Raw genomic sequence first — 25155 nt, 5'->3', positions numbered from 1 at the left:
CGGCATGTGGGATCCTCCCGGACCGGGGCACGAACCCGTGTCCCCTGCATCGGCAGGCGGGCTCTCAACCACTGCACCACCAGGGAAGCCCTACCCTTGTTTTTAAATAAGTAATATTACACATAAACACTTCTATGAAGACATTTTTAAACACTAAACAACTACAAAATTTTGACTCATTTTCCTTCACAGTATTGATAATTATTATTAAGCAAGCATTTCTAAATAATCAATTGTTTTTTTTTTTTTACATCTTTTGGCCATGCCACACAGCTTGTAGGATCTTATTCCCCAACCAGGGATTGAACCCACGCCCCATGCTTCGGAAGCATGGAGTCTTAACCACTGGACCACCAGGGGAGTCCAGTAATCAATTGGTTTTTAATATTTAGTGAGCTAAGGGTATTATAATACAAGTAAGAAAATTTAAGTCTCCTGAAAGGCATGATATACTGTATTACAGAAGGTAGTATGGTATCTTATAATTAATTTTGTACCAGTAGAGTATCTTCATCCCTGATAAGTCATTTGCACAAATACAGAAAGTAAAAAACTCATTATAAAACAGTTCACCATGCTTTGAATTATATATATATTACAGACCAACTTTCTGAATCATAACATATAGTGTTATTATTATGCCTTTCTAAACATAGAGAGGCATAATGAGAGATGTAGTATAAATCTATGTGTTAGCCTCACGTCCTTACTTAAGCATTATAATGAAATATTAATTATTACCAAAAGTAACACTTCTTGACTCACTACTCATAAAGACACAAATACCTTACCAGTGTCATTTTGGTATAGAAACCAAAAAAAAAAAAAAAAAAAGTATTTCAGAATATTTCTATATAGTACTAGAAATCTAATTTTTATTCCTGAGCTTTTTTTTTCTTCAAATTATTTTCAAATTTCTTGAAGTTATAGCAAAGTTTACCAACAAGAACCTACTGTATAGCACAAGAAACTATACTCAATATTTTGTAATAACCTATAAGAGAAAAGAATCTGAAAAGGAGTATATATATATACATATATGTATATATAACTGAATCACTGTGCTGTACACCTGAAATTAACATGATATTGTAAATCAACTATACTTCAATTTAGGAAAAGTTATAGCAAACTTCTATGTTCAGAAAAATGAAGATTAAAATAGCTAATATAAGTATATAACTCCCTAGTTCACAATGAATTTTCACATTCATTCTTTTATTTAACCCTTACAATTTTGTGAATCAAGGAATAAGAATTGAGTAAAATAGCCTCTTTCAGTCTATAATTCTGATTTAGTAATATGATACTGTAACACTTGTACAAAATATACTCATCTTCTTAAAATAGATACCTTTCATCCCAGTTTTCATTCCACTCAAACCTTGTTGTGTCACAGGACGATCAGCAACTTTGATTTGAGAGGACAGAACTCCTACTGTCCCTATGGGACCACCACGAGAGCCCAGTCTTGCTGTTCCAGGTGGCATCTAAATGACAAACAAGATTCAGTTATAATAAACAAGAAAAAGACTGTGCCTCTAATATTGTTAAGACTGCAAAGAGAATATTTAAAAAAACTAAGATTCTATATAATTTGTAAAATTTTCCTTACATTTTTAAATGTCTGAAATATTAAATAAAATTAACATTTAAAATTCTATGATAATTAAATAATACATTTCTTTAAAATTTAAAATTCTATGTGTTTATAGTACTCCCAAACTGGAAAGGAGCAAAATGTCCACCTATTTGTTCTTATTTAACCATAGGAAATGGTTATAATTCCATTTTTGTAAAATAAAGTCTGGAGGATTACATTAAAAAATAGTAACAAAGTTTATCCCTATATAATGATATAATAGTTCATTTTTATTTTATGTTTTATATAATTTCATATTTTCAACATATTGCAGTAAGTATATATTACCATTAAAATCAGAAAAAAATAAAGAAATTTTCATCTTGAGAAAAAAAGATATAATTACATCACAAGATAGCGATGTAAGTATTAAAGAGTTTCCATCATTCAGCAAGCATTCATATTATTACTCTTCATGATTCTCTACTTCAGGTCTGCAGAATCTAATGTAATATTATACACCCTGAGGAAAAGTCAAAAGACTCCCTTCTTGTCAGTTCTTATAGTATGTACAGGCATGGGAAGGTATAAAGGACAGCCTGAAACTGTTCCAAGATATCCTTCTTTTGTTTATCTTCCTTTCCCTCTTTTCTTTTTTCTCACTCTGCCCCAAAGAATAAAGTAGTAGATTTAAATATGTAGTAGAAATTTTAGATAGAGGTTAGATACAACCATTCTGGTTGATTTTGATTGTTTTTAATTCTTTTAGCTGGTAGCCTCAAATTCTATCAGCTAACATAGTTCACAAGTGACTCTGAGAAGTACGTGGTAATTAATTTGAGTATGGGGGCCAGGAACAGTAACACATTCCAAAGAATACATTGTGTACAGGAATACTGTCAACTACAAATTCAAATGAAATGAGTTCAGGATTATCCTGAGTGATCTTTGGGAAAGAATGCTAAATCTCTCCTTGGATAAACCTTCTCAATAATTTCCTCTTTGGCTCTATGCAAGCATAATTATGACAGCTATTCAAATAACTATATCACTTTAAAAAAAATTTACCAGATGAAAGTATAGAGAAGAAGCATAAATTAAAACTGCACACATTAAAAAGAATGGAGTAGATATTCACGTATTCACACAGAAATATATTTATAATACATTATTGAAAGAAAAGGACAAGATAAATAAGAATGTATACATATAGCACTGTCATTTTGGAAAATACTAAAACCATACAATTATATATGGATGTGTGTTACTGTTTGTAAACGGATAGAAAAAGGTCTAGAAGGATACACATCACACCTTAGACAATGGTTATACCTGGGGTAGAAGGAGGGAACTCTGACACTTTTCCTTTGCATGTTTTACAACAAGCATTACTATTTTAGTAATTGCAAAAATTAGTTAAAGCACCTGGCAAACAGTAGGTGGCCAATATGTTTCAGATTCCTTTTATAAATATTTAACAAGCATAAATTCTTACTATTAGAATAACAGAAAAAGATACCCTAGCTCAGTACCATATATATGAAGACTTTAGAAAAATCATTTCAGTATTAGTTGATGATGTTGATAATATTACCTAAAACTCTAGAAAAATCTTAAAACTTTAAGAAAACCTAACTTTAACAAAATTATTCCCTCCAAAAATTGCTGCTCTTCTTATGAATTAAACACAGGACCCAACATTATCTCTAGTTTGCAATTAGTCTACCGTCGAGCTTGAGTTCCTCACACGCACCTTATGAGACAGGCAAAACCATCTCTTGTGAGCATCAGAGAAATAACTATGAATATTTTGGTGTATTCATTTCTTTCTACGTAAATGTAAATATATATATATCTTTATGTTAAACTGACACCACACTGCTTTTTTCACTTAATACTGTACTATAAAGATATATTATTTCCTGAAATATTTTTTGAAAATAATTTTTAAAGGCTACTTAATAGCCGATTATAGGGATAGACATATCATAATTTATTTAAGATTAACCTGTTGTAAGGCCATTTAGGCTGTTTTCAAATTTTCACTATTATAATTATAATGAAAATGTAATAAATATCCTTACAGGATATTATTCTGCTTAGAATTATCAGCTTATAAAGTTTACCAATTCTTTCTAATGTGGTGTGTTTCTCTTACTGATTCACTGATTTATGACACTCTCTATCTTACATTAAGCTCTTAACATTTACTAGAGTTTGTTTCTAGGCTGTTGTAGCAACCAGAACACTGTTTTACTTATTACTTATATTTTTATATTAGAGTATTGTACTTTTTCTTATTTTTGCCTTTGTACCATTCTAGGTGAATGCTAGAATAGTTTTACAAAGATATTCTTTCCCCTACTCCAAGAGAAATCTCAAGGAATTTTGATTGGACATAGGATTTATAGCTTTAATACAGAAAGAGCTTTTAAAAATGAGTAAACTTTCCTTTTTCATTTTAAGAGTCTGAACTCTATGTATGACATATATGTTGCAAATACTTTTTTTTAACCAGTTTGTCATTTTTCTTTTAAGCTTTTTATGATGTTTTCAATTTTTGTAAATTCAAATACATAAATATAAAAATACTGTCCGTTTCAGTACTCGACGTTTCCTGTTATTTTTACAAAGGCCTAGCCTACGCCAAGTTTATACAAAATACTTACCTATATTTTCCTCTAATACATTTATGGTTTCATTTTTTAAATATAAAATTTCTAAAATATCTAGAATTCTGTGTGAGGGAGGGATTTGGTTTTTTAAAACAAATGGTTTACCAGTTATTTGAATGCACTACTGAATACTCCATGTTTTTCCAACTAATTTGAAACGCCATCTTAATCACTCATTAAATTCTTAAATGCCTGATTCCATTTCTGGTCTTTTCCATTTCACTTGGTTTTGGCACCAATACACTATACCACTTAAATTATTGTAGCTTTAAAATAAATTTGAATATCAGCATGAGCAGGCCTCTTTCTCTTAACAGTGTCTTTCAAACAGTCTCCCACATTTATACTTCTAGATGTTTTCCAAAAAACATACTTATATAATAGTATGTTTTCTTTATAAAGAAAACCAAAGAAGAATCTCTTATTATAGACAAGCTTTCCAAATTCTACCAGGATATACGCAGAATAATTCAATTATTTGTTTTAAACTTACTCCAGTTGCCACTCGAATATTTCCTGATGGGGGTCGTATTCCAGAAGGAGGCCTTCCTGTCAATCCAATCCCACCTCGAGAAACAGGGCGAGCTGCTGAAGGTTTGTGATTACTGGCCATTGCTTGCTCACTTTAACCACTGTTTGGAAACAAGGAATAGGTCTCCTTTGGTGTCTTCTGTAGCAAGATAGTAGTGACCTGCATACTCTTCCTTCAAACATTTAATCCATGATGACTTTTCTTGCAAATTGCCATTCCAGGTATCACTATGTACAAGGTTGAGCTTGCTTTAATTCTGTTCAGATTTGACATTAATGTTCGATTTAGAACCATGAAATCATTTATTACATCATGCCCTCCTCATTTCCCTGTTATCTTATCAAAATGCAAGCCCCTCTAGGTATCTTTCTCTCTTGGACTCTCATCCCATAGCTTTCTCTCTCCCGGCAAAACCAGTATCTTTCTTCTCTGCCGATATTTTCTCTGTGATTTCTGGCCTAAAATAAACTCCTTTATATTCTCAATCCTGTTATAAATAGTTCCTTTTACACTTTGCCTTAACAGGTTCCCGTCTTCTCCTGAAAATGCTTTTGGTAGTGAAGGCTGTTTTAGCTTCCTGTCCCACAACTCCAAAGCAAAGAAGTACACCGCACTCTCCTTGCTCCACAATGTCACTGTCAAAACATTATTCTTCCAAGTTTTCTAAAAAATAAACAGGATTCTCTTCCCTTGAGGACCAAATAATGCAACTATATTGCCTTGGATCTTTCTTGGTTGCTTTTATCTAGGGACCTCCTAATCTCTCCCCCGTGTTTACTGAAGTCTTTTGTTCACAGTCCTCTATTCCAGTACCACCAACATCCTGGATGACTTCCATACGGATACTGGATTCAACATGTAACATTCTAGCTTCACAGTTCCCTAACCTAAATTTCAGTAATCATTTCAACTCTATTTTAGTCATTCATAGCCATGGCCAGAGCTGGAGCTTGTCATCATCTGGAATTGTTTCATCTCAAATATCTGAATTTAAATACTTTATTCTCTGGTCTTAATTTCCTCTCCTTCTACCTTTTCCTCACCTTTATTCTCACTACACCTCCCCTTAAACTATTTCCTTTATTCACTCATTCTCTCCCAGTTTACCAGCCCCCTCCTTTACTCATCAGAATATATTATTATTTAAAGTTTTGGCTAATAATTTAAAATAGCATTTTAAAATTATGGGTCACAACCTATCAGTAGCTTATGAAAACAATTTAGCAGATTATGACCAATATGGTTTAAATATGAAATAAAATAGAAAATACAAGAGAGTTCACTGCACATAGGAAGAGTACTGTTTCATTAAATTTTTTTTCAGTTATATTTATATAAATTTACACATATGTGTATACTGGTCTATAATGTAAAATATATGTCCTATTATAGGTCATGTTCAAAAGAGTTTTAAAGATACTGAACTAGAGAGAGAATATGGAGAAAAAGAGTGTCCAAGACTCTGGCCTCAGGAATGTCAATACCTGGAGATTGCACAGAAGAGGAGAAACTAGTATAAGAGACTGAAAACGAAGACTCAGAAAGCAAACAAAAAACCAGGAGTGTGTGTCAGAGATGCCAAGAAAAGGCAGGAATGGTCAATGCCATTTTCTGCTGGGAATTCAAGTAAGATGAATACTCGTCCATTGGAATCCCCATCCAAGAAACCATTAGTGACCTTGAGGAGGTCAGTTTCAAGGACTCCTTTCCTTCTCAATATTAAATTACTGTCTCATGAGCACCATCAACAAATTTGCATCCTCGAACTCTTCTTCAACCCTTCTGGCAAAATCAGAAACTATTCGCTACATTCAACCTGGACTGCTGAACACTGTTGATGGAAATCCCAAGACTGTACAGACTGGAGAACTGCAAAGCCATAGTAACCAAATTTAGATGGACCCTCATCTCAGAAATTATTTTATTCATCCTTTATAAGCTACTCTGTCCTTGATGACGCCAATTCTTAACCACTTTTCTAATTAAGTCTGTTCCTGCCACTCTCAGCAGATGAATCAATTTCATAATTGAGAAAATTAAGGCATGAAATCTATCACATGTGGAGCACATAAACTTACCTATATCCACCCTGACCTCCAATCTCAATAACCATCCTTTCTCTCATTCAAGATCAGTCTCTATTCTGATTTATCCTCTTGATCCCATACCTCTGGGACATTAGCTTCCCTCTCCTTGCCAACTTCCTTCTCCCTCACCCCTGCCCCAATCTCCTTTGGGGCATTATCCAGCTCTTACGTATGTCTTTAAACTTCCTCCTTTCTTTCAGTCTGTTATCATGTTCCATTCTTTCCTAACCTTAAAAACTAATTTCTTGATCCTGAAACCACCTTTAATACAGTCTTATATGTCCTTTTTCTACATAGGCAAACTCTAAAAAATAGCTTATATCCATTATTCTCTACTTTTTCACTTCCTCTATCTCCTGGATTCCTACTATTCCATTCAAATGGTTCCTGCCAATGCAGCTAGGAATGTAAATGTCATCTCTCTGTTACTGGTGTCCACTCCTACATGAAACCATCTCCGTGACACTCCCCTCCTGTTTCTCCTTTTTCACTCTCCATCTTATTCTACCTGCCTTTATTAGCAGCATTTCTCAAGATATCATCCACAGTCTATTTTTCTTCTTCCTCTTTAAGCTCTCATCGTGCCACCTCATCTACACTCAGGGTTTTAACAATAAGCTAATGACTCACAACACCATTATCTCCAGTCCTGACTTCTCACACTCCAAGGTGTTTATATCCAAATAATTACTTGACATTTCCATTTCAATATATCATCAGTATTTCAAAATAAATATATCTAAATGTAAACTCATTGTCATCTCCCCCAGATTTGCTCTTCCTCTTGGTACCAACTCCTAGCCACACAAGTCAGAAACGTAGTCCTGATTTCTCCTTCTTCCTCATTTCCCATAGCTAATGAAATACTACTGATTTTATGCCTAAATGTTTAAAATCTAACTTCCTCTCCATTCCTATAGTACTGTTCATGGCCTCATGGACTCAAGTGGATTATTATACTGGCCTCCTGAGTGGTCCCCTTGAATAACACACATCTTGCCTGTTATCCTCCCTAGGAATCCTTCAACGACCAGACCATAACCACCCCCACCTTCTTCAATTTGAATTTACAGGACTGACCTAAATGCTACGATGGATCCATACACATCTCTATCCCAGGACCTATCACACCAATTGAAATAATCTGCTTAAGTATTTCTCTACCTTGAAGGCAAGAGCTGGATCTTATTTATCTTTATATCCCCAGCATATATCTCAGGGCCAGGCAAAAACTTTCTGTTCTTTTGTACCGTCTGAATTTCCTCCCACATGAAGGCATTGTCAGTTACAAAAATTTACTAAATTATTAAAAAGGAAACAAATCATTTCTCGAACTAAAATGGTTTCTCAGTTTCTACAGCCCATGCCCAGTACTTCTTCCCTGGCTTTCCTTAGCATCATTCATGATCAGTCCTTGGATTACTTCTCGTCTCTCCATAATATTTCATCCTTTTCTTATAACTTGAACTAGGCTGATTACTCATAAATCAGTTTCTCCTGTTCTGTCCTTTAATCTGGGCACCAATTCTAAGTTTTCAACTGTTTATTGGGAATTTCTAATCAAGTATCTCATTATCACTTTATATTTAATATGTTCACGCCAAACTTACAACCTTCCCGTTCCAACTAGCTCCGTGATTCTATTTTCTTGCCGTTTTGAACTCTTCGGACAAAGTAGTAGAATTACTACTATTATTATTTCAAATAGAAAGGTGAGTTTCATGAAACAACTTTTTGAAAGGCAGACAAGGTCTGTGGTCAAAACGGTTTCTCCCAGAGAAATCTAATACAATAAACCTGTTTCCAGCAGAATTAGTCAGTGTTAATCCAGCTTTCCTGAGGAACTTTAAGAAAATGTACGATATATAGAATTTCCACCTGCTTTTCTTTGCCACTACTTCACTATCGTGGAAAAAGTTTAGTTAGCATTAGATCAGTTCCACCGGGTAAAATAAAAGGGAGGGGCACTAGTAACAAATATGCCACTAACTCCGGGGTTAGTCATTCAAATGTTCACACAATCGCTGGGGTTATTCACACAACCAGAGAGGTTCCATAAAGTTTAGGGATGCTAACGGAGCTCCGTCAGTTACCAGCCATATTATCCCCTCTGGACGTGTTTCCTCATCTGCAGTGGGGCAGCGAGCTCTAGCTTGCACAGCCGTTGTGACGATTCCAGATACTTCACATGAAACATCTGGCTCCTAATTATTACAATCATTATCCTCCCCGAATCAACCATTTTAACATATATGAAGAAGTGGAAAGTTGCTAAGTCCCTTCCGCTCTGACCAACAGACAGAAATCTATTATTACTTCGAGTAAAATCCCTCGGCCCACAGTAAACTTTCTCTTTGAGGCGCTCGAATCGTTCCCTCTGGTCTCGCCTTGGCAGGTCTCCTCAGGGGACTGTTTGAGGTCTCTCCTCACGCTCTGCCGGACTAGAAATGGGACTTCCTTGGCGGAGAACACCTAAGAGCTGGATTTATTTTGTTTGAAGCGCATCAGCATCTCCAAGGCTAAGATAATCAGCAAGGGAGGCAAAGAGGGAGAGTTTGGACCCGGGATTTCTCACCTCCGCCGGCGCTGAGGGCGCGGAAGGAGGGAGGTCGCTCCGCGGCGGGGAGCGAAAGGAGCGAAGTCGCACGACTCAAGGGCACTCGCACTTCCTTCCGAGCCCTCCACCACCGCGTAGCCCTCCAGTCGGGCCCGCGAACCCGTTAGCTCACCCGAGACGCCTCGCTCACCTGCGCGCAGCTTTCCTGGGGCCTCAAGGCCTAACCCCTAGAGGCCGCTTGCCTTCGCGTCTCCCGGCAACAGGGGCTGGTCGCGGTGACGCCCCCTCCTCCTGATTGGCCATCCTCGGCCTTCGCTCAGTGAAGCGAGAGTGAAGTATTCTCGCGAGGTTTGAGGACTAACTTCTGTTACCTCGATACCTCTGGAAGGTGGAGAAAACGGCGAGTTGGCTAGGGAAGAATATTTTATTTTAAAACTTTGATTTTCTTTGTAATCAGAGTAACCTCTCTTGATTGTGTGCATGACCTGAACTCACTCCAGCGAATTTTATCATATCGCTGTGTAACATCATTTGTAATACATCAGACTTTTTTCTTTTTTTTTTTTCTTTTTTGCGGTACGCGGGCCTCTCACTGTTGTGGCCTCTCTGTTGCGGAGCACAGGCTCCGGACGCGCAGGCTCAGCGGCCATGGCTCACGGGCCCAGCCGCTCCGCGGCATGTGGGATCCTCCCGGACCGGGGCACGAACCCGCGTCCCCTGCATCGGCAGGCGGACTCTCAACCACTGCGCCACCAGGGAAGCCCCATCAGACTTTTTAATAAGAATTATTTGAAGTTATTCTGTGGTAGGCAGCATTCATTATACAGTCTTTGTTTCTCATAAGTAGTGGTTTCCTTCCTGTTAGAAGGAAGGAACACAACATACACGATGCAGCATTAAGTATTGATGCGATTCTGGTACCATATGTTTCATTTCATTGAAAGCTTTATACCTTTAGGCTTCCCTTCAGAGTTATTTTGTGAGGAGGGCTGAATTAAAAGCAAAGTGGTCTTAAAATAATTATTTTAAAATCAAATGTTTTTTAAATATGGTTTTTTTAAAAAATGAGAATTACGTCGTCTCGAATCCTACTTCTCTAATAAAAGTAACTTGCAGTTTGTTTTTTTTCCAGTCTTCCTATAGACAGCTTAAATATGATGGAAGTTCAAAAAAAAAGTGATGGGAGCTCTAAACATACATACATATTGGACTTTTAACATTTTCACATTATTCCCATCTTGCATACATTTTTTATGCCCAAATTTATTCTCTTGTATGCCTGCCTTCAAGTAGGTTAAAATCAGCGCAATACAAAATGAAATAATGTCATATGGTTGAGTTCTCAAAGTTTGTAAAACATTTTCATGTAATTATTCCATTTGAGACCAACATATTTGTAGTGGTCATTTGTTATCCTTATGGTCGCTGTAGTAAAGGGTGGTAGAATTTGCCATCCCCAAATATGCCACCTTGGTATTATAAGGATTATTTGGAGGGGAAGGCAATTGAAAAGCAGGTACAGGAAAAGTTCTCAGCTATTCCGCTATTTGCTTAAAAGCAGAATATAAATTTTCAAAAGTGCCCCTCCTTGCTTCTTAACCAGGAAGGACAAAAGTTAATCATTGGAGATTAACCAGGAAGGACAAAAGTTAATCACTGGAGACAACTTTAGACCTTTACCATCCTGGAGACTGCACCAGAAGAATCTACATAAAAACTTTACTAATTAGCCTTTAACTACTGTTAGTTTCCCATATAGTCGGCTTCCCTTTTGCTGCCTCTAAAGATTTAAAAGTTCTTTTCTTTTATCGCTTGTGTAAAAACTTATTGTTCCTTTGTTAAGATGCTATATAAGCCCAATCTCGTCACCTCTTTGAGTTATTCATCTTTGAATTTCCCCCTTGTATATATGAGATACACGTTAAAACACCTGTTTTTCTCTTGTTACTCTGTCTTTTGTTACAGAGCCCCATCAGAAATCTTTTCTGCTAGAAGAGTAGAAAGAAAAAAAGATATTTCCTCTCCTACAACCTCTAACTGTCCAACTATTCCGTATGTTGTCTCACAAAGAAGCTACTGACATTTCTCCCTTAGTGTTTTCAGATGTTAAGTTAGACCCAGCATTTGCCATTTGTATAGAGATGTGACAGTTTGAGAGAAAATTTTAAATCTTTGAGTTAACACATAAAATAAAACTTTTTTTTAAGTACCAGAAACCCGGTTTAGTATTCACAGAATTCAAGGAAAGTGATTTGTTTCCACCTTGGCCCCAAGCTCTCTCGTTTTAATTTAAAAAAGTTTAGATTGAAAAAAAAAAAAAATTTCGGGAAACTACTCAGAGAAGGTTTGGGGAAATCGGCGGCGTAAACCTGCCCCCAACACTACACGCGACGCAAACTCACTCAGCCACAGAACAGCCCTCAGCATAGCGGACTAAGATTTGAAATATCCGGATTGGCGCGCCTACGACTCACGCCCCGCTGGCGCGTGGCATTGTGGGATTTGTAGTCCGGCCCACATCCGGTATCACAATAAAAAGCTCAGCCGGGACTCGGCGAGGACGCTGGCTCGGAAAGGACCGGGATTCGGGCGCCCACTCCGAGGGGCCGGACGGTGGTATCTCTTTGTCCGCTGGCGGTCCAGCGCGCATGAGGGAATCGAGCCTCGGTTCCTCAACGGCCTCAGCAGTCGGGACGCACACACTCTGCGTCATGGCGGGCTAAGGCCGATGATGAATTCCGGTGTGCACGTCAGGGTTGCTGTGTCACTCGGCCCGCTGGGCGCGCCCCTTCCTGGCCGCCCTTCCGCACCGGCCTTCGGGCTCTTCCGGTCCCGACGCCTCTCACCTTCAGGCCCTCTCCCGCTGCACGCCCGGCCTCCCCGACGGACTCATCTCGCGCGGTGCCCGGGCACCGGGCGCCGGACCTACTAGGGCCATGGCGAGCGGCGCCGCCAGGTACCGGCTGAGCTGCTCGCTCCCGGGCCACGAGTTGGACGTGCGGGGCCTGGTATGCTGCCTCTATCCACCGGGGGCTTTTGTGTCCGTGTCCCGAGACCGCACCACCCGCCTCTGGGTCCCAGACAGGTGAGCGCTGCGAGTCCCGCTGTTACCCGGCTGTGCTGCAAGCTTCCTTCGGCGTCTGGGAAGAGAGTGACCCTTCCCTGCCCTATCCTTCCCTCTTGCTCTCTTCCCGGCCTTTCCGACGGTCCACGCTCCCTCCCAGTTCTTAGAGCACTGGCAGTCTGGGCACATAGTGTAAGAAACTAGTGAGGTTTACGTGGAAAGAGCACCGGGTTGGGGGAACAGAGACCTACTTTCTTGTCCGAACTTGACCACTAAACGACTGAGTGACCTTGGACGAACTTCTTATTTTTTGTGGCTTCAGTTTGTGGACGATGATTTCCTTTGTTTCTTTTCGATTTGAAAAACTTTTGACGCCAGATGTACCCTCCTTAATGAGGCCGTGTGAAAGCATCTGGCATGTGTAATTGAAGTAAGTCCTCTTCTTTCCCTGGAATTTGTTCTGTAGTCTTCCCTCAAATTTGAGAATTAAGGTTCTCAAAAATTGCATTGCAAAAAGTTGCCTTGGCCCCTCTCCACGTTGTCCACCTCACACTTTCTTAGTCTGGGGTTATGTGATGGACTTGGGCGGAGGGGATGAAACCCCTCAAATGTTTTCTGGATGTGGGGGAGTGTGTTTTCTTGAGGAGAGAAAGCCCATTGCCTTCAAAAGATTTTCAGAGAGATTAATCAAAAAAATATTAGGAAACAGAAGTTTAAGTTCCAGTCCAAATCAAGTTCAAGGGTTTAGTCCTGATTTAGTTGTTGTAACAGGAAATTTAAGACCTGGAAGACAGATTTCAGTTCAGATAGGGAAAAACTGAGGTAAGTTACTTCAGGTAGTAACTCTCCCATCAGAGGTTTCACTCATTGAAACCGTACGTTTTCATCCATAAATTCAGATGATAACTGTTTATTGAGTGCCTCGTATTTGTTTGTGATCCTGTAGAAGAATAAAAGGACAGACAAGTTTCCTGTATTTATAGATCTTGCCTACAGTCTGGGAGGGAAGATGGATGAAAAAACAACCAAATAAATAATTACACATTGGCATGTGTACTATGAAGAAGACAAATATAGATATAAGATATAGAATTGAGTGGAGAGCGATGTTAAAGAAAGAAGCCTCTCTGAGGAAGGTGTTTTTGGTATTTGTTTTCTTAAATGATACTGAGTTTGAGCTGGTCAAGGGAGTGAGGAACCAGAAGGGTTGAATTGGAAGAGCACTGTAGACCGTAGGAAGAGCAACCACAGTGGCCCTGGATTGAGAAGGAGGAAGTTCCCGTTGTGCAGGAGGGAGTGAACTGTGAGATGAGGGCAGGTCTTAGAGGCTGGCGGGAGCCAGATCCTGCTCTGGGAAGAGGGCTGAGGAAAGAAGTTAGTAGGTGGAAGCCTTTAGAGTTCAAGAAGAGGACAACATTATTTGATTTACCTGTGGAGAAGTTTCTGCTAGCTTCAGCTGGAGAATGAATCGCAAAGGGATAAATGTGGAAGGAGACCTGTTTAGAGGCTTTTGCAATAGTGCAGCCAAAATACGACAGACTAAACTAGGGATATTGTAGAGGAAACTCCTATATTGAATTAGATAAGGTCTTCTCTAATGCTTAAGATTCTGTGATATTCCAAACCACTTGGTAACACTGATACATAACTTCTGTGTATTTGAGTACAAATTACTGATTAAGCTTGTACCTTTAAAATTTTGTTCAGTAGAAGCACATGCCCAGTAGGATATGAACATTGCAGTAAAGAGTAGCTAAAGGATGCTTGTTGTAATAGTTGAATTCTGTTGAGCAGCTAAATCTCAAACTTTTACATTGTAGGACTGTGTTAGGTTGACAGGAGCTTATCACTGGATCACAGGAACTTGGCGAACTTTGAGCTGCAATGACCCTCTCTTTGAAAACTGGTTCTTTTCACTTAGTTCATGTTGTCTTTCGGTTTTGTTTTTTAGAATTCATGTGGTATTCAATTAACACGGATTGAGAGCCTGCATTGTACCAGGCACAGGGCTCCATAGTGAGTGATTGGTGAGATAAGGTTGTTTTCCTCTCATTTCCAAGTGCTGTGGTAGAGCATCTCATAGTCACTCTTAGGCATCCTAACTAGTGTCTCAACCGTACCTTTAGTGTGATAAAAAGTGTCCTCAAGGCTGACATCCTGACAATTTCTATTTATTTCATGGTATATTAATACTAATAATTCAGTATATTACTACTGAAGTGCAGTAAAAGATTTGGAGCCAAGTAGTAAACATTTTTATTTTCTCACGTACATTGTTGATAGGGCTCTGAATTGGGGTGGATAATGTAGGGATGGACTGGTAATGATGGGGGGATTTAATTTAGTTTCAAGCAGGCAAAGTAGTTCTAGGGTGGACTAAACCAGATATTTCATCTTTCACAAGAGCCCCCTGAAAACCCAGAAAGCCTCCCGGTCTTCTGAAGGCGCTTCAGAATGGAGGTGCCATTTTTTCGTTGTACGTTGAACTGAACCAGTCAACATGCCATTGTTGCAGACTGCTTCAAGCCTCTAGAAGCCCACCTCACAGTAAACTGGATTTCCCAAGTCTGTCACCAACGATTGCTTTGCCTTTTGAAAACTACCCATATTTGAAAGATGCCAACTTCAGATTCAACACCATGTGTTAAATTTTCCCTGACCATGCCAAGGCTGGAGTGACTTCTCCCTCATGTATGCACTCAGCACCTTGGGTCCTTAGTCAAGTAGTTCTGCAGAGTTTAAGAAGTTAGAGCCATTCCCTTCCTACCCTCCAACCCACTATTCCCTTTTCTTGGAGGCAAAATTTTCATCTCTTTTCATGGCTTATTTTTGAATTTTGCTTCCGCATCTGTATATAAAGTGCTATATACTACTATTTCTTTTCATTTAAAATTTCTTTTAGTTTTCTGTTTTAGCATTTTCTGTTAGTTCTTATTATGAGATATGAAAATTTAGCTCTCATTTCTACCCTCTACCAACCCCCATCACATATGCATCCTTTCTATGTCCTGATCCTTATAACATAGTTTAATTTAATGTAGACTAAATCAGTGTTTTGTGACTGTACAGAGTCTATCTACACCTGAGCTGTGGAATAAACTATGATAACTTTTCCTCAACAATTTTATGATCTCCCTATAGCTAATAATTGTCTTATTTTTGGTTTTCATTTGCTTAATTTTCTATGTATTTATCACTAATTCAACTTCATTTTGTTTGCTAGTTGTCTAACTCTCAAGACCTCTAGACACATTGGATATATAACAATTTCATTTTCCTGATGGTGAAAACTTTCTGACCTGGTCTGTCTGCTTCTGGTGCACAGCTAATCATGGGATCTCCCTTCACTGTCTTCTCGAGAACCCCTTTTTGGACCTCTTGTGTTAGATTTCTATTATCAATATCCTTTAACTTTCTTGGTTTTCTTCCTTGACACCTTATTGGAGCACATCCTCCAGGAGCTTCCTGAAATACAGTGCAGTGATAATAAATGTATTAAGACCTTGCAATTGGAACATGATTTTAGCCTGCCTAGCTACTTGAATAATAATTTAAATGTTTGTAGCATTGTAGTTTCCAAATTTTCTTCAGAATTTTGAAGCCATTGCTCCACTGTATTCACTGTGTGAGAGTTGAGAAGTCTGAAGCCATTCTTATTCTTGACCTATTATTTTTTTCTCTCTGGGAGGTGGTCTATATTCATTCATTTTTCACGTTCATTAAGTGTGGTCCCTTTTAATGTCCGTAAGTCATGTCCATAAGTTCTGGGACTTTTTCTTAAATTCTTTGGTTTCATCTTATTTTCTCTGTCCTCTTTTCTGGAACTTTTTATTCATATATTGAATTTGTTTCTAAATTGGTTTTTAATTTCTCTGTATAAATTTCTTTCTTTCTCTCTCTACTATACTTCCTCAGCAGTTGCCTTAACTTTTTGTGAAATTATGTTTTTGTTTCATGGTTGCAATATCTTATATCTAAGGATGGCAATGCCGATTTTTTTAAAGTTATTTTCTCCTTAGTGGTCTGTTTGCTCCAAATTGGTTATTTCCCCTCCCTGTTTGTTTTGGTCACTATTTTACCCCAAATGTCTGGTCATTCTTATTCTGTGCTTTCCATTAAGGGTGGAGAACTAAAAAACTCCTTGGAAGATCTGTGTATCGGTGGAGCTTCATGGCTATGAGCTTCACTGTAGGGTTATCTGGCTGGACTGTTTCATAGGGCTGATCTCCTGCCTAGAGGATGATTGCCTGGCTTCTAGGTTTTGTCTTTGGTGGTCTTGGCCTTCATGGTGAATGTACATGTTTCTCATACCCCAAGGCTCAACTGTGCCTTGTGTCTACCCCCAGCCAAAGACTTTCACCTTTTCTAAAGAAAAAACTTCAGACTTTCGCTGGGTACAAGAGGGGCAGTTGTCTGGCTGGAATGTCTGTCTTTTTTTTTTTCTTTTTTTTCTTGATGCCTAAAGCATTTTTTCACTGATTCAAGAAGTACTTAATGATTACCATGTACAACATTGTGCTACAAACTTGGGAAGAACCAGGTCTGGATTCTGCCATTAAGAGCTTCACAGATCACTATGGTAGATACACATAAGCATCCGTCTGTACTGGGGAATGCTAAGGGACACATTTAGGTAGATTTAGTGGTTTATATAATATAGATTTTTAAACATGTCCTATCTTTTACATTTCTTTGGGCTTATTGATAAAATGGTTTCTAGGGCTTCCCTGGTGGCGCAGTGGTTAAGAATCCGCCTGCCAATGCAGGGGACATGGGTTCGAGCCCTGGTCCGGGAAGATCACACATGCCACAGAGCAACTAAGCCCGTGTGCCGCAACTACTGAGCCTGCGCTCTAGAGCCTGCGAGCTGCAACTACTGAAGCCCGCACGCCTAGAGCCTGTGCTCTGCAACAAGACAAGCCATCGCAATGAGAAAACTGTGCACTGCAGCGAAGAGTAGCCCGCGCTTGCCGCAACTAGAGAAAGCCCGCGCGCAGCAACAAAGACCCAACTCAACCAAAAATAAATAAATAAATTTTAAAAAAAGTTTCTAAAGCCACACTTTAAAAAAAAAACACCAAAATAAACAAGTTAAAAATAGCTACTATCAAATACCTTTCTTTGAAGATTTTTTGATATGATTCTGTGTCTGATTCCAAAGACTTTCAACTAGTCTTCTTAATTCTAGTTTTTTGTTCCCATTTTCTAGAGGTACATAGTGCTGCTAATTCTTGAGCCTTCTGCAGATTCATTGGTAAATTGGGCCTCTTACTTTTCCTGATGCCTGCTTAGAACTCATTTTTCTCAAGTATCCTAAGGCCTTTACTACTTTTCTGTCAGCTTTCAGTATTCAGTTATATTTCTGGTTTTTTTCTTATTCTCTCTGGCCTTGTGGGTTTATGCCTTTCTTAAAATATACAGAGATGGATAGATAGATATAAAATATACATTATACATATTGTTGTAGTGGTGTTTGGGAAAGGCGTGAATATAGATGGGCATGTGTGCAGTCTTTATCTGGGAGTCTTCTCTTTTATGTACAGTTGTTTTATCTCCTTCAGCTAGATCACAAACTCCTTGATTTAGCTTGAATCAGGGATATAATTATTTTATCCCCCTCTACAGCTAACTTACTGCCTTCCACATATAGTATATCATAATCTGTTATTTGACTTGTTATGTAAGGGAGTGGTGCTAAGTGAAGGATGTGTATAACAAATTGGTAATCATTCTAATTCCCAGGCAGTTATTAATATGCTGTGTCCCTAGAGCAGTCATTTATATGTCCCTGTATTAGTTCCTTTAGTTTGCATATTGAAAGTGATTGATAGTCTAGCTATTTAGATACACACGCTATACTAATGAGTACTAAGTTAATGTTTCACAGTGTGCAAATGTCCTCAATGTGTTTACGGCTTATTGATAGTAGATTCCATTATCCTTATTGCATGAATGTTTCACTTCACCAGGGATTTCTTACGGTAACAATCACTGATAAGTAGAAATGCAGATGGAGGAAAAAGAAAAACACTTATAATATTTGTCTCCTTTCCTTTCCTTCCTTGTTCTTTCTGTTAATTAACATATTCTTAACAGTGAAACACTAATTAAACGTCTCCTAATCTGATTAAGCCTCTGTAGTAGCTAAGACAAATTAGGTATTTAATATTTAATTTAAAACAATAGATTCTTAAAGTGGTATATAAAGTTCAATCTAGATACTAAAAGAAAATGAGTACTTTGACAACGTCTGTCCTAGGCTAAGTCAGAGGATAAATGTATATCTTATTAATTATCATGTCTTTCCAGTCCTAACAGGGGCTTTACAGAAATGCACTGTATGAGTGGCCACTCCAATTTTGTCTCTTGTGTATGCATCATACCTTCAAGTGACATGTACCCTCATGGACTAATCGCCACTGGAGGAAATGACCACAATATTTGCATTTTCTCACTGGAGAGTCCAGCGCCACTTTATGTACTAAAAGGTCACAAAAATACTGGTGAGTATAATGCTTTGGTATTTTTCTGTTTGAATAAGTTTCATCCTTTTGAAGATAAAATTCTTATATCTGCTTTCCCTAGTTTTTATTATTATTATTTTTTACCTATAGCTATGGCTTAATGAAAACCTTTTGGATCATCATTGTTCTGCAAATTCTCTGTTACAGACTTATTGTCATCAGTAATGGTTGACATGATTATATATGTAAAAAGGAAGAGATTATGGTTTTATATACTTTGTAATTTTGGTTTTTCAGCTATCTTGTGCAAGAAATTCATTTACTCAGGAAAACTGAGAGCACTTCTTTATCTTTGGGCTGTTATGTCTGTATTTATGCAGCAAATTGAAGCCCCAGAAGGAATGTATTTAGGGTTCTGGTATCATTATTTGAGAGTATTTAATACTTTTGAACAGCATTTTCTGTGATTTGTATTTCTGATTCTTTTATATTCCTGGATTTGTGTTTGCTTAACAGCTCTTTGTTATAAAATGATATGCTTAATCAATGCAGTATGTGTACTACTTTTTTTTTTTAATGTATCTGGGATAGTTTGGGACGTCTGTAAGCAAATAGTATGGCCCATAAGCACTCTAAACTTAATTTCTTTAAGGAGTTTGTAAAATGTTTTGTGTGTAGGTATGGGAAATCTTTAATACAGGGTGATACAGATTTTTTTTAACTTTTTGAAGGAAATCTTCAAATATATACAAAAGTAGAGACAGTATTTTATAAGTTATATATAAACAAACATAAAAGAGAATAGTGTAATGATCTTTTCTACTCATGTATTTACATAGCTTTAAGGATTATCAACACAAGGCCTATCTTGCTTCATCTTCTGCTTCTTCCAAAATATTATTTTAAAGGAAATTTCCAATATACTATCTCATTTGTAAATACTTCAATATATAGCACTACAGTAGGGTTTGGCAAACTTTCTGTAAAGGGCCAGGTAGTAAATATTTTAGGCTATGCAGGCCATACAGTCACTTTCACAGCTGCTCAGCTCTGCCATTGTGTGCAGAAGCAGCCACTGACAATAGATAAACGAGTGAACATGTCTGTGTTTCAATAAACCTTTATTTATGGACACTGAAATTTGAGTGTCATATAATTTTCACATGTCAGGAAGTACCTTTTTTTTCTCTCTCAACCACTTGAAAATATAAAAACCATTCTTTGTGCACTGTACAAAAACAGATGGCCTACAGGCCACAGTTTTCTGACCCCTCAAAAAGGTAAGGATTCTCTTTTTTAAATTAATTAATTAATTAATTTACTTTTGGCTGCGTTGGGTCTTCATTGCTGTGTGCGGGCTGTTTCTAGTTGTGGCGAGCTGGAGCTACTCTTCGTTGGGGTGCGCGGGCTTCTCATTGTGGTGGCTTCTCTTGTTGCAGACAACAGGCTCTAGGCGCATGGGCTTCAGTAGTTGTGGCACGCGGGCTCAGTAGTTGTGGCTCGCGGGCTCTAGAGCGCAGGCTCAGTAGTTGTTGCGCACAGGCTTAGTTGCTCCACGGCATGTGGGATCTTCCCAGACCAGGGCTCGAACCCATGTTCCCTGCACTGGCAGGCGGACTCTTAACCACTGCGCCACCAGGGAAGTCCCTCTCTCTTTTTAAAAAACAATATCATTATCACACCTAAAGCAAAACCAAACCTAATTTCTCGTTACCAAATATCCAGTGAATGTTCAAATTTACCCAGTTGTCTCAAATGTTTCTTTTTACAGTTTGTTTGAATTGTGACCCAAACAAGGTCCACATGTCGTTTGATCTGTTGGTTTCTTTCTTTTTAAAAATCCCCTCTCTATTTGAAACCAGCTTATTTTACCTATAGAATTTCCTATAATCTGAACTCCACTGGTTAAAGCCTCATTTCTCTAGCCTCATGTTCCTCAGTCCCGTAGTCTTGTAAGCTGTTAGATCTAGAAGTTTGATCAGATTCAGATTCAAGTTTTGAGCAAGAATTGTATACTTTCTGTTGTAGCACAACAGGAGGCATGTAATATTCCTTTTCATGATGTTAAGATTCATCCATTCTTTATAAAATTCCCATCAGCCTTTGAAAATAAGTCTTTAACATCTACTGATGATCATTGCATAGATCCAATATTTCATTAAAATTTGCAAATTATACTCTAATTCTACCATTATTTCTGGATTGAATAGCTAGCATTTTTCTGTAAAGAACTTTCCACACTTCTTCTGTAAAGAACTTTCCAACTGTTTGGTTACCGTGTGAGACACACAGAGAAGACAGGATAAGTACTTTTCTTGAGCCTTTTCTCACCTCTTTTACTGGGTTTCAGAATGAGTTGATTCCCTAACATCTTTTTTTTTTTTTTTTTTGATTCTCAAATTGTCGCATATTTGATTGGAAACCTCTTTAAAAAATTGGCTCCTGTGGCCTCTTGATACGACCTTCAGTAGTCTTCCTTGCTTTTGGCAGTACAGCATGTTCTAGACCTGAAATCAGCCATTTTGCCAAGAAGCCTTGTTTTTCTTTTAGTGGGAGGTAGTATTTAGAAACCTCAATTTGAGTTGTAGTGGTGCTCGCCAGGATTTTTCTTTTAACTTAATTTTGTTTTGTAATTATATAAAACATACATAGTTGCAAAGAAAAAACTATTCAACATGGTGCATTCAGAGAAATCTGGATTCTGTCTGTATTGCCTTCTCCCGCCATCCTTATAAGTAACTAATTGTTTTTATTAACTCTGTTCTTTCTGAAAAAAAAATGAGCAAGTATGTATGTGTATTTATGTTGCCCCTTTCTTAGATAGAAGGTATCTTACTGCAGTTTTCTGCCCTGGCTACTTTTGCTTGATAATATTGTCCTAGGGATTACTTCATTGCAGTATATAGAAATCGTCATTCATTTTTACTATGGCATTGTATTTCATTGTGTAGCTGTACTATAGCTATTTTAACTTATTTAGCCAGTCCCCTATTGATGGATATCTAAGTTTCCAAATTTTTGCTAGTGCAAGTGTCTTCGTGCATATGTCATTTTGTTCTTTTGTGAGTGTAACGTAGGTATGATATCTAATTCTGGATCAAGGGGTAAATGCATATTTAATTTTGTTATTGCCAAATCCCCACATTAGGTGTTAAAACTTTTTTTGCATTTCCAGCAGCAGTATATACGTCCCTGTTTCCCTTATCAACAAAGTATGTTGTCAGATTTTTAGATTGTTGCCAAAATAAGTAAAAAATGATATTTTAGTATGGGCCAGTTTTCATCTCTCATTATGGAGGGGTCATTTTTTTCATATACAGAAGGGCTGTTGGCATTTTTTTTCCTGAGAACTATATTCTTGTCCATGTAATGTGGGGTTATTGGCCATTTTAAGTCTGCCTGGTTTGTTTCTACTTTATCATAAGGTCATCTTTTGTTATTTTGTTAAGTTACTTGATGGTTTGAGGCCAAATGTCATTTCTTCCTTTCTTCCTTCCTCCCTCCCTCCCTCCCTTCCTCCCTTCTTTCCTTTCTTTCTTTCTTTTTTAAATTGAAAACATACCACATTAGTAAGTAGGAGATAAAGAAATTAATGATTGACATCCTTATGTCATGTCATTTTTTTGTTAGCTTTCTAGCCCAAATTTTATTTTCTAAATGGTAGAGTGGTACTGTTTTTTAGTCAATATATACATAACACTTTTCAGTTACAAGTTGCGGTTTTAGGTAATGGAGGAGGCAAGTGCCAGGGCCCAAAAAGAGAGAGCTACCACAGTTTGCCTCTGGTCACTAGTTACTCAGCTTGCTCTCTTCTGCAGGCAAAATATACCCACTTCTCTCTCAATGTCAGACAAGCCAAAAGTCCCATCCAGTTGCAGCATCAAGTTCAAAATTAAGAATTTCTGGATGATACATAGTATTCTAAACATCAGGGAAATGATGCTCAGGTGTTTCTACATCAGGTCCAGAAATAGTTCCTCTTAAATTTGGAGATCCCGTGGAACAAAAAACACAAGTTATCTGTCACCCATTCACTCAGTACACAATTGTGGAATATTGAGGGTAATCAGAGGAAGCACTCCCATTCAGAAAAGGGAACAATGCAAGACAGCAGTTTCTAATCTGTAGTCAACTGAAATTCAGATGGGTGGCTGTTTCAAGGACCCCCTACTCTGAGAGTGATAGGTTTTTGTGATCAGTTCCCTCTGGTCTCCAAAAGGGGTTTCCCAATCCATTGTTCTTCATGGCTCTCCTTTAACCCTCTGGGATTCTTTTCTATTATTCTCCTTGGTCACATTGACCCTCCTTGAGGACTAACCAACTTTTTCATCTTGCTTTCTGCCTGTGGGAGCTAGGTGCACAAGGGTCGTGTTAAGTCTTGAACAGTCACGGACATTTTTAGTTATTGGCAGCATAACTCTCTGAAAAACTTATGTTTTTTACCTGTTTGATTTCCAGTCAGATCTCTTTGTCAGTAGTCATACCTCAGCTGTAGTCTAGATTTGCTGTATTACTCCCCATCTCTCCTTTCCCTGTGTGCCTCTTCAGATTTAGCTACTGAAACCTTGTGCCTTTCAGACTTTAGTTGGAAAGCTGAACCTTCAGGTTCTTTTCCCTGAGTTATTTTCCCAGGTGAAAGCATTTATTTTCAGGACAACAACCTTAATTTTCTTTGCTTTGAAAATGCTTTAAATCCATTTGGAAGGTTTGGCGCTGTGCAAGATGGATGGCTATGTTTTTGATTTGTTCCTGTTGCATGGCTGGGTTTCAGTTGTCCTTTGCTGCTGAAAGGGCTTCTTGGGTTTACATTTTTCATTTGGGCTTGAGAAGCAATTGGCTCTTCCAACTCTGCAAATCCCTAAGTTTGGACTCTTCATTTCTGGCTGGGAACCAGGCAGTTCTTGATCTCATTCCATTCTTTTAGTACCTAGCCAAATGTGGCCAATAGTAAGCGACACCCATCACTGAAGTCCTGTTTTCCAACCTCTTTCTTTAGACTACAAGTTTGTCATGTCCTGAGTTATTGCCGGTAACAGCTTTACCAGATGTTCCTTACTACATGATAAGGAGCACCAGCCTTCTATTCTGTGATAATAGTCTCCTCATTACCTGCCTGTTAAGCCACTGCCATATATTTCAGCTTTTTGCTTCAGCAGTGCCTCACTTTTGCTACTAATTCTGAATCAGTCAGGTAAGGCTAGGTGACATTGTGGTAACAGACAACTCCAGAATCACAGTGGCTTAATGCAGTAAGCTTGCTTTGCTTCTTATAGATCTAGTGCAGCAGGGGGCTCTGCTCCTTGTAATCACTCAGGGATCTGGATGATAGAAGCTTCACTGCAACATGTGCTTTCACAGATATTGGAGTAGCGGGGAGGGAGCATGGCTTCATTGTGCACTTGTCCTCAAAGCTTCCACCTGGAAGTAACATTATTTCTGCTCATTTTTCAATGCCAGAACAAGTCATGTAGCATACCTAAAGCCAAAGGAACTGGGGAGTTCAGTCTTACCATTTGCTTAGAAGGTGAAGAGCAGAAAATATTTGATGAATATCACTAATGGCTACCACACACATTAAAATATTTATATGTTCCATGTGTTTCCTGGAAACTTCCTCTTGTAACCTTCTAGCCTTCTGTTGGATTGGTACTACCTGGGCTAATATCATCCTGGATTTCCCTATTTCCTAGATCCCATGTTTTGTCATTCTTAACTTACTCTTTCATTTTAGTGTAATACAGCTGTTGCAGCTTCCTAAGAAAGCTGTGACATGGGGGTTACATATATTGTATTTGCATATTGGAAAATAGCTTTATTCTAGTCTTATTGAATATTTGATTTTTTGGCTAGACATAGAATCCTGTGTTAAAACCATTTAACCTCAGAATTTTGAAGGCATTGCTCTATTGTCTTTTAGTGTATAACATTATTTAGAAGTTTGATGCTATTTTGATTCCCCATCTTTTCTATGGGACACTTTTCTGGTCCCCTCCCAAACTTTTGGAGTCTTCTCTATTTCTAATGTTATAAAATTTCACAATGCATGTCTATCTCTGTTTCTCAAAGTGCCTTTCATTGGGCACTTTTGTGGGTTCATTCAATCTAGATATCATGACCTTCTTTTTTTTTTTTTTTTTTTTTTTTTGTGGTATGCGGGCCTCTCACTGTTGTGGCCTCTCCCGTTGTGGGGCACA

At 38.1% G+C, this 25155-nt stretch overlaps 2 protein-coding genes across 7 annotated transcripts in view; one reads left to right on the top strand and one right to left on the bottom strand.

Annotated features, from left to right (window-relative positions):
• Positions 1 to 11965, bottom strand: part of IFT74 (intraflagellar transport 74) — an 87403-nt gene extending 75438 nt beyond the window's left edge. Inside the window, exons 1-4 of one of the 6 annotated variants that reach the window (XM_007108986.4) lie at positions 11836 to 11965; positions 9624 to 9814; positions 4751 to 5045; positions 1355 to 1490 (exon numbers count right to left, since the gene is read on the bottom strand). In XM_007108986.4, the coding sequence (XP_007109048.1) occupies positions 1355 to 1490; positions 4751 to 4870 (256 nt within the window). In that variant the 5' untranslated portion in view covers positions 4871 to 5045; positions 9624 to 9814; positions 11836 to 11965. Of the gene's footprint in view, positions 1 to 1354; positions 1491 to 4750; positions 5046 to 9451; positions 9600 to 9623; positions 10193 to 11835 lie in introns of those variants that run through there. The other 5 variants (XM_007108987.4, XM_055087228.1, XM_007108988.4 and 2 more) reach the window with 5 other exon arrangements.
• Positions 11966 to 12196: 231 nt separating this feature from the next.
• Positions 12197 to 25155, top strand: part of PLAA (phospholipase A2 activating protein) — a 36321-nt gene continuing 23362 nt past the window's right edge. Inside the window, exons 1-2 of the mRNA XM_007108984.4 lie at positions 12197 to 12518; positions 18807 to 19000. Of these exons, the coding sequence (XP_007109046.1) occupies positions 12370 to 12518; positions 18807 to 19000 (343 nt within the window). The 5' untranslated portion in view covers positions 12197 to 12369. The remainder of the gene's footprint in view (positions 12519 to 18806; positions 19001 to 25155) is intronic.

The sequence above is a fragment of the Physeter macrocephalus genome, chromosome 9, assembly GCF_002837175.3.
Source record: "Physeter macrocephalus isolate SW-GA chromosome 9, ASM283717v5, whole genome shotgun sequence".
Classification (NCBI taxonomy): Eukaryota; Metazoa; Chordata; class Mammalia; order Artiodactyla; family Physeteridae; genus Physeter; species Physeter macrocephalus.
The sequence above is the reverse complement of the archived record's forward strand: the minus strand, read 5'-3'. Positions and strand labels throughout refer to the sequence as shown.